Source organism: Colossoma macropomum, unplaced genomic scaffold, assembly GCF_904425465.1.
Source record: "Colossoma macropomum unplaced genomic scaffold, Colossoma_macropomum, whole genome shotgun sequence".
NCBI classification, from domain to species: domain Eukaryota; kingdom Metazoa; phylum Chordata; class Actinopteri; order Characiformes; family Serrasalmidae; genus Colossoma; species Colossoma macropomum.
In genome coordinates, this window is record NW_023496051.1 from 3,167,452 (window position 1) to 3,177,986 (window position 10,535).

Sequence of the window (10,535 nt, forward strand, 5' to 3'; positions counted from 1 at the left end):
TTTGAATGGAGAAACATTAACGTTAAATATCAGACTGAATGTCGTGGGTCTGAAAACGACGTCGTGTTTCGACAGACGTGATTCTGTAAGTTTCGCTAGTTCAGTTAGTTCAGAGTTCAGCTCCAGTCCTGAAACCCGCTGCACTGCATAACTGTGGTTTCCTGGTTAAAATACCTGATATTATTAGCTAATTAATCCCTTCTTGAGCTGAACGAGGTGAACAGCAGAGAGAAACACTAAACTCCAAACCTGGAGTGAAAACACTGAATTAAAGGTCTGTGTGTCTCTCCTGTGTGTATCTCCTGTCACGTCTTGCAGGTGAATCCTTCACAAAGCACAGCTGATTGAAGGCCTAGCGCAGCGCAGTCACTCCCTGATTAGGTCTGGCGGTGACTATTCAGTGTGACATCACGTGAAACGCAAGAATACTTTTAACTATCACTGATGTGACAGGTTGCTTTTCTGAATTGTTCGTTAGCTAAAACATGACACAATCATTTCTGGATCACTGGTAGTTGGTCTGTTACGTAAAAAAAAAGGTTCTCCCAGCCACATTTACCAGTATTGTAACATTAACAGACTTATTTTCTACAGGTTCTTTAAGTGTTCTGTATACTTTGTTATTAAAAAGGAACAGTAGTGGAGGAAACAAAAAAAAAAACTAAGCTTACAGTTAGGGGGAATTTAACATGCTTACCCAAGCAAAAGAAAAGGAAACACAGCTTCTAACCTACCTGCCTAACCAAAGCAAACAAGAAGAAGAAAAGCAAACAAAAAGAACTTATTCTCCTCAATAAGAGAGATTATACACAAGAGCCGTGTGTCCGAGCAGCCGCCTTAGCTCAGTGTTTACAGAGTACTTAAATGAGAATGCTTTATCAGCAAACAATAAGCTTTTTTTCAAATCTCAACAATGAGGCAACAAATCAACAATAAGCTGTTACCTGATAGGTGAAACATAACTTTCACAATGAAACATTTTCCAGTAATTGGTTGGGGAACTGGGAACACAACGGAAACCACAAACTGCGTTCCAAAGACGAGGCTGCAGCCGAGGTAGTGCAGGTATCTGGGTAGGGCCAATTTAGCGTGTCCAATTGGCCTGACTGCATGTCTTTGGACTGTGGGAGGAAACCAGAGTACCTGGAGGAAACCCACACAGACACAGGGAGAACATACAACTCCAGACCGAGAGGACCCTGGTCACCCAGCCGGGGAAACGAACCCAGGCCCTTCTTGCTGTGAGGTGGAGATTTTACACCTGATAAGATAACGAAGACGAATTCAAGGACTTGAACAGCTTACATTTTAAAACAAGCTCTGCTCCAACGGCTTTGTTTTCCACCATTTTCGTGGTGTTTCGTGCTGCGCGGAGAACTGTGGGTAACCGAGGCCTGGAAGGATACATCTGATGTATCCTTGAAACCACTCAGAACGTAGTCTGCATTTCCAGGCTGTTTGTAAAGGGTCCTACACTTTGGAACATCCTGCTATGACGTAGCGGCCGAGAAATGCAGCGTAACTCAGCTGCAGCCTAGGCTTCGGAACGCAGCTCACGTCAAGCAAAGCACCACCACTTCCTCCTGTATGCGTCCTTTTTAAAGACTGGTGGTGACCATCTCCCGTCCTGCAGCTCTGCAAATCAGCACAAGAGAAGGTGCACACATTATAACCCACAAGGTCATATCAGTTAGCTTGAAACATGATCCAGGTGATCACTGACCAGTTCGGTTTTTATTGCTGTCCCTAGCTGGATTGTGTACGCTGATTTGCAGGCCGAACTCCCTCATTCCTGTTGAAATCCCATCGGAGTTCGCTAGTGGAATTAACTCTAGCAGCTCTATGATTAGCTGCACAAGAGTCACTGAAGGCTCCTTTTAGCATACTAGCTCCCCATAGTCATGAATACAGCCTAGATAACACAATTTTCAATCATAAGCTTTGAGGATCAATACAGATTGCTGAGTAATACAGGGTGATTCATCCGATTTCAAAATGATTTATTTCACTTGTAAATCATTACAGATCAATGCAGTGAACTGTAAATGGTTTAATTGAGCATAAAGTTTATTATGTAATTGTACAAGTGCTCAGTATGAACCTCCTCCAGCTGTACAGACAACATCAACGCTATAGTCTAATTCATCCCATACTGGATTGAGCATGTCGGGTGTCGCTGCACTCACGGCTCTTTCAGTGAGATTTCGGAGATCATCCAGTGTTGTGGAACCAACGCCGAACGCTCTGAGCTGTTGGAGGTTCACTGCCCATGAAAATCACTCTGCACAGTTATGATGGATTCACTCTTATTGAAGTGGAGAACGCAGAACGCTTTCTGCTCAGGGGTCTCCATCTCCTCTCAGGCTGATGGGAGCCATCTTTAATCGGATTAATCTTTTTGAATCACCCTGTACTTAAACCAACAGTGTGTGTGGCTTAAACCAGAAGGGAGTGTGAGGTGCTGGAAGTGATTATATTTACTGACTGTATATGTGTACTTATACTGATTATATATTTATATATGGTTTATTGCCTACACAATGGACTGCAGACTAGTAGTAGTAGCAGCGTGTTGATTTTAATAGCATGCTAACAGAGTGGACATCTAGACCGTAGAGTACATTTTTTGTGCTGGAAATGTGCTGGACTTCCGACTTCAGTTCCCCACTGCAAGATTTTTAGTTCCTCTCAACGTTTCTTCCTCTTTTTTTCCTGCCATCGTCTCCCTCGACCTGCCCACCAGATGGCTGGCTCTGCATTTCTCTAAAGCCACTTTAAAGTCTATCCTGAAAGATACAGGTAGCCAGCGCAGTTCTCTTAAAACGGGAGTGATCTGATCTCTCTGTGTTGTTTTTGTGAGGATGCTGCCGCGTTTTTTATGAGTTGTAAGGGATGTATAGTTTTCTTAGGATGTCCAGTAAGAAGATCATTACAGTGATCACCAAGTTTCTCACAAAGTTTCTCAAAGTTTCATTCCAATAATCAGTATTTCAGTATTTTTCATGATTTAATTGTAGAAAATTTTCCACTGAGAAATATCTGACACACAGCTGGTTAGTCTGTCTGCAGAGTCTTGATCTTCAGAAGGAATAGAAATGTATAACTGGGTGTCATCAGCATAGCTATGAAAATTTATATTATGTTTCCTAATGATATCAACTAGAGGCAGCATATACAAAGAGAAAAGGAAAGGCCCTAAGACTGAACCTTGAGGGACTCCACAAGAAATGGCAAATCTTTTTGATGAATGATTTCCAGGTGAAACCATGAGCTGCCTATTACTTAAATATGATTTAAACCATTCTAAAACTGTGCCCGAGAGGCCGACCCAGCATTCAAGACGCTGGATTAAAATCTTGTGGTCAACGGGAACAAAAGCTGACCTAGGAATTTTGTGCATCAGCGTTGAGACTGAGGTCATTCATAACAATATGGGACAATGTCTGTCGTATTTATTTAAGATATTTATTACTATACACTCATTCTCATTGCTCACTCTTATTTCTCTCTCTCTGTGTAAACACAGGCTTCAGAGAACATACAAAATATTGACTCCTGGCACCTGTACAACAGAACAGGTGGAGTACATACATTCCCACCTTTGTTAGACGGGAAGGAAACACACGGCTACTTTTCATTCCAGCAAAAAAATGACTTCTTTCTAGCGTAAAGAACCATGCGAGCATGTGTTTAACAAAATGATATGAGTCGTTTAATGTGTGAACTGGCCCCTAAAGCAAAATGGACATTTAAGGCGGTCAGTGAAAATGCCTCAGTCTTCAGCATTTAAACAGGAGTAAGGAACTTGAGCAGGAGTCTCGCCACAAAGCAGAACAGTAGCTTTGTGAGGAGGCTCATTCCCGTCAGGTGAAACAGCGTTTTTCTCCTCTCTGTTTGTACCAGCAGTAAGTCAAAGCGATTTTGACGTATTATGCAGAAATAACTCATTTTCTTGTACTTATGTCACAAAAAAAATGGCTGATTTTCACACAGTTTTACTTCTGTTGGAATTTTGACTTGTCAATTAAATAGTTAAATAATGAGTCATTTTATTTGGACAAAGTTATAAAGTAATAAGCAAATATTTCAACACAAAGTCAAGTAATTTGTTCGAGATAAATGAAGATTTTGAAAAATGGGGTCATTAGAGAGAAGTATATTCAAAGATTTTAAGAAAAGATTTTTATTGGAAGTCTTAATTAAATAAGAAGTCTTTTTTTACATGAGAAAAAGTTTGATATTTTGCCTATTTGATCTGAATATCTCTGTATAAGTTTAATTTTGTCTATTTTACTGAACATATTGCTTCATGTGCATCAGTTGTGTAGTGCTCGGGGATTTTTTCATGGTTAGAATAAGGTGCTGCTCATATAGCATGTAGCTTATATCAGTTAAACTGGTGGCTAGCTAACATTAGCCAACATCCCATCAAAATTTAACTAAATTTATTTCACAACAGTTTTGGATAAAAAAAATTATTTTGATAGTCCACTTTAGATGCTTTGTAGATACTTCATTTACTTTCAAGTTTCATTCAACTGAATATCTACTAAATTAATCATGATTTTCTTTGACTCTAACCCTGAACTTAACCTTTACACAATACCGAAACCCAGCCTAACCCCACCACTGTTCAGAATCAACCGAGTTTCAACAGATGGTTTGTTAACAATTTGAACATCTGTAGATGATCTACAGGGGTCTATAATGGACTATTCAAATAAAGTAAGACCCAGTTTTGCAAGCGGAAATCCAAAATACACTTTTCATTGCAAAATTCATAAAACATGACAAAGGTTAAAATACTTCCACAATCATGCATGTGCACCCAGCTGTCAGATATACAGGGTGATTCAAAAAGATTCATCCGATTTCAAAGCACCATATTTTTACAACCGTGAGGCGTCCAGGAACCAATCACATACCAATTGAAAGAGGGGGTCATAGAGTTTCTGATCACTGGAAGATGGCTCCCTTCAGTCTGAGAGGAGATGAGACCCCTGAGCAGAAAGCGTTCTGTGTTCTCCACTTCAATAAGAGTGAATCTGTCATAAATGGGCAGCGTGATTTTCGTGGGCAGTAAAGCTCCAGCAGCTCAGAGCGTTCGTCGTTGGTTCCACAACACTGGATGATCTCAGAAATCTCACTGAAAGAGCCGTGAGTGCAGCGACACCCGACGTGCTCAATTCAGTATGGGATGAATTTGACTATGGTGTTGATGTCGTCCGTACAGCTGGAGGAGGTTCATACTGAGCACTTGTACAATTACATAATAAACTTTATGCTCATTTAAACCATTTACAGTTTACTGCATTGATCTGTAATGATTTACAAGTGAAATAAATCATTTTGAAATGGATGAATCTTTTTGAATCACCCTGTATATTCACAAAATGACAAATGATTACAGCTGATTGATGTTCATATATTATGTTGATACATTATGGTACTTTACGATACATAATGTTTGACACATTTTAGCATCAGATCACTCAGAAGTAACTTCATAAAATGTCACTCAGAACTGTACGAGGAACTATAAAGTTTTAAAGTTTGTGAATAAGGACTTTCTGTACTGCAGGGTTGTTGTGGTAATGCTATTGGCTTTTTAGTCATCAGGAATTCCAGTGAAACATTTGTCTTTGCTCGGTGTGGGTTTGTTTATGTGTAAGTGATAACAGATGCCTCTCTTGGACAGGTACAAAATGCTGATCCACATCCGCACACACACCAACGAGAAACCACACCAGTGCGCTATCTGCAGCAAAAGCTTCTCCCGGCTGGAGAACCTCAAAATACACACCCGCTCCCACACAGGTGAGACACAAACAGTCTACATCCACTCTCTGCACAAACAAGCCTGAACAGGCTGGTACCTGCCATGTTATCTGCCAGGTTGCAATTCAGTCCTTTCCATCCTGCTTTCCACAATCAGACCTGTTTCTCAGGTTGTCGTATGTATTTATTTATTGGCTTATTTGTAGGCGTGGCTCAAATGACTACTAAAGTACTCATTCGTTATGCTGGAATTCATTTCTTTTTAGTATTCGAAGCTTTGTCTCTTTTTTAAGTCACAAGATCTGCAGTATAAAGTACAATACATTTTATCAGAAAAAACTGTATAGCTATATATATATATATATTATATATATATATATATATAAAACCTTGTATCTCCAAAATGGTAACTGGAGAAGGAAAAAAACGACTTTACCTTTAATGTAAGTCAATGGAACAAGAATCTTTCCCAAGTTATTTTGGGCCACAGGTATTTTCAAATTATGTCAAAAACTGAAAAACGACAAAAATGGAGATACAAGATTTTCTTCCGACAACAGTGATATATATATATATATATATATAAAAGATAAGATAATCCTTTATTAGTCCCACAGCGAAGAAATTCTCGGTGCTACAGCAGCAAAGGGACAGCAAAGCACTCAAGAAAAGAAGTAACAAGAAGATAATTAACCATAATTAGCCTTGTTAATTACTTAACAGGGTTTTATAGTTTGTTACATATTACTATATAGACAATATATATAATACTAAAAGTAGAAAAAATATAAAAATAAACTCTATCCTTCACAAAAATATGTACACTAGTAAGGATATTTTACCCGACTTTCACACATTGGAATACATATATATATATATATATATATATATACATATATATATACACCAGACTTTTTCCCCAAGTAATTTTGGGCCGTTTCTTTTGGTCTGTTCTTCATGAACTATAAAGGGCAGCAGGTATTTTTTTTAATTCAAATTATGTCAAAAACTAAAAAATGACAAAAATGGAAATATGAGGTTTTGCTCCAACAGCGTTAATATATATAATTGTTAAGTCAATTCTATTTGGTTTAACTGAATAATGCCAAGTATCCATGTCACCTTGCATGAATATTGTTGTTGTTATGGGTGATTTTGAGTATTTGTGTACTTATTCAGAAACACGTACGAGTGTTCTAATCCTGTAAAATGCCGTTCTGGCCAGCCCTAGTAATTTGTTTATTTAAGCAAACTGTAGTGAAAGCTAGATAGGCACATTGAAAAATGGACTGTAGTGAGTCACCAAACAAGCTTTCACTTTTACTTAATGTATTATTTCACGTGCATCGCCCTCAGTACTGAAGTGCTTCATTTGACACATCTGATGTTATTTAAGGCCCTTTGGTTAAAAACTTTCTCTTAAGCCGGGCATGCACTGTGATTTTAGCAGTCTTGTTCTTTGGTGACAGCTCGCACTGTACGTTTGAATCGCCCATCGTGTGCAGACAAAGCCTGTGATTTATGTGCTCACTCCGAGTCCTGATCAAAACACTGGCTGAATCTCAAACGGCTCCCTGCTCCCTACATAGTGCACCACATATTAAAATAGAGGCTCCTGCACCCATGAAGTGCATCACATGTCTAATAAATAGCCTCCTGAGATTCAGCCGTGTGTCCACAGTTCCAGACTGGACAGACAGTGCAGTGTTTTGGTGTAGAAGCCAGAACGTAGTGTGTTACTTAGGATGGAGGGGCCGTTTGAGATCCCACGATTGTCAAACTGCTACAACAGCTTTGCTTACTTGTGCCACACACTGTGCACTGAAGCTGAAGAGCAGGTGGTCTACAGACCGACAGCCCTACAAAGACAAAACATCACAGTATCTATTTATACCTCACAATTCAACTCAGTCAAACGGAGCACAGTCCTCATATACGGACGCTGGTGCTGCGAATGTGGACTTTCTTACCCCTGTGTAGGAGCGGTGGCTGACATGTCAGAAATCCATCCGATTGTCCAACTGCCCAATCGGAGCTCGTTTGGCCAGTAAATCAGCCATCAGTTCCCCTCTCACACTGCACGGCAAACAACGGCCGATGAAGCTGAAATTGGGCCCGATTATGAAATTCAGTCGACTCTGACCAAACTGGGCTTAAAAACAGGTTAAAATTGCACAGTGTATGTCGGGCTTTAAAGCACAGACGCCAGCGTCTACACCACACTGCTCTTAGTCTGCATGCTGAGGCTGAGAAATGTAGAAAGTGTAACAACAGTCTCAGTAACAAATGCCACAATTAAAGTTTCCATTTAAGGTGCAAACAAACAGTAAGTTTAACAGGTACCATGTTATTTATTTATTAGACTTTATCCTCAGTTTCCCTCTCCTTTTTTCCCGCCCTCTCAGGAGAGAAGCCCTACGTGTGTCCGTACGAAGGCTGCGGCAAACGCTACTCCAACTCCAGTGACCGCTTCAAGCATACGCGCACACACTACGAGGACAAGCCCTACTGCTGCAAGATGGCCGGCTGCCACAAGCGCTACACAGACCCCAGCTCCCTCCGCAAGCACATCAAGGCTCACGGCCACTCCGTCGTCCAGGAGCCCAGGAGCGCGGAAGCAAGGCCAGGACGAGGAGGCGTGGGAGCAGATCTTTCAAATTTGAATTTGCAAGGAAGAGCTCCCCTGGTCCTGTCAGAGGCCGCGCTGAGCATGCTGGGGGCGCAGGCCTTGCACACCTTTAACGGGCCGCTGATGGCTCTGGACCTTTCCATGTCCTCAAGGCTCGCGGGGGCTGGAGCTTTGCTCTGCCACAGGGGGCCTCTTCTGGACCCCTTACTGCTTCCTCCCTCCCACAGGTTGGGGGCTAAGCAGAGGGGCGGAGCCATGAAGGAGGATGACGACGATGACGACGATGAAGAAAGAGAGATGAAAGCAGGACGGGACACCCTGTCCTGGGTGTTCGTTCCACCTGGCATGGTGATGCTCAAGCAAGCTGTGGTCAGCTGAATGGGCATCATGTGGTCATGTTCTGCTTCCAGCCTAAACAGCTGGATCAGTTCAGAAGTTTTTAAACGAACTTAAAGGCAGACTCCAGTATATTTCGTCCTAATGTTAAGGTGCTGCATCTGAAGGCCAGTCGATTACCACGGACAGTCGTTTTGCTCGTTTCCCTTGGTAAAGAACCAAATACCACTTCCTCAAGACATACTTATGATAGAAGCCGTAGGGACAGCTGCTGAATTCCATCAGTAAACATTTATGCGAAATCATATCTCATTTATATGTTTGTGTACAGAATTTAGTAACTGCTCATTGGCTTCTGTTACAAATGAGTTTACAGTCAACAGGATTTCATGTTAATTCTGGAGGACTGAGTGGCCTAGAAAGACAAAAATGTATGACCCCATTCGCTCACTTCAAGGGAAAAGCAGTGAAATGGCTGTCGGTGGTAAATGACGGTACAATAAACACACAGACAGAGACAGAGAAAACTCTGGAACATTCCCTTAACGAAGATGTCGATTGCAGGGTTGCTTTTAAGGGATTCAGCTTCATTTTAGCACTTTTGAAAGTTTTTGATATGATTACTTGAGGACCAAGATGTTTTTTTTTCTTTTTCAGTGTATTCGAATACTAACGACAGCACCCATGAGAACATGCAGTGTGCTTCTGTGTTGTAAAAGAAAAAAAAGGGGAAAAAAAATCAGACACATATCTAATTCCGAACTGGGAATAGCAGGAAAACTGTTACGTCTATCCGTGTATTTGTATAACTACGACAAGTCACCAAAACTGACCACTCTAAGGCTCTGATTGAGGACGGCAAATAATCTTAGCTCACACAGCTTTCATTTAAAGCTGATATTCATTGCACTTCTGTTCTCTCGCAGGTCACATAATGCTCCTCTGACGTCACTGAGTTTAGACGAGTGCTTGTGGTTGAAGAGGTAGGCCAGCCTGAATAGGTCTGAGCTACTGAGCAAGACAGACTGCAGCACAAGTTAATCTGCCAGGTATGCTTGATGTGCAAAACTCCTCAGAGCAAACGTCACTAAACATCCTGTTTAAATACTGCTGAGTGTTGATAAGGTGACGCCAAGCCCTGTTGGGTCATTTAATTAAACAGTCCTGCAAATATACAGAGTGTATAAAAGGGCCACGGCGCCAATGCCTCATTGTCACTTTTACTGTAACACTATGTGTATTTGCGAAGCGTGTTTAAAGAAAGGATTCACAGTTATTTAAAAGAGAAACAGGATACAGTGCGAGTCAAACGAGTACCAGAACAAACCTAACGATGCGCCGCACTCAAAATTGTCCTTAAAGGGACATTATAGGGAAGTTTGACAGAATGTCTGCAGATAGAGGTATACCTGCCTTTAGAGTGTGACATTTATTTCATATGATGGTTATTATGTACGCATTCTGTTATGATAGCGCAGATGTATTTTGCTGTCTGACCAAGCTAATGTTAATATGGGCACAAATCAGGCTGGCTAGTTTCCTTTGGCTACAACAACATAGTTAATTTCAGCAGGATAGTAGTTTAAATGAGTGCGTTTACATGCACTTAATAATCCGATAACTGCAGAAAATCAGATTTTGTCAGTAATCTCATCAACATGTTTACATTACACAAGTAATCAGATATAGGGGAAGCTCTGGGTCTACATGAGTCAGGCAATAATCAGATTTCTGCTTTGCAGATTTACTTGGCATCACCTTATCAACCAACCAATAAACCCACAGAAGACAA

The 10,535-nt window shown here is 40.9% G+C and overlaps 1 protein-coding gene across 1 annotated transcript in view; it reads left to right on the plus strand.

The window, feature by feature from the left end:
* The window catches only part of glis2a (GLIS family zinc finger 2a), a 40,059-nt gene extending 30,577 nt beyond the window's left edge, over positions 1-9,482 (plus strand). Inside the window, exons 6-7 of the mRNA XM_036565073.1 lie at positions 5,699-5,817; positions 8,184-9,482. Coding sequence (XP_036420966.1) covers positions 5,699-5,817; positions 8,184-8,785 — 721 coding nt within the window. The 3' untranslated portion in view covers positions 8,786-9,482. The remainder of the gene's footprint in view (positions 1-5,698; positions 5,818-8,183) is intronic.
* The last annotated feature ends 1,053 nt before the right edge of the window (positions 9,483-10,535 follow it).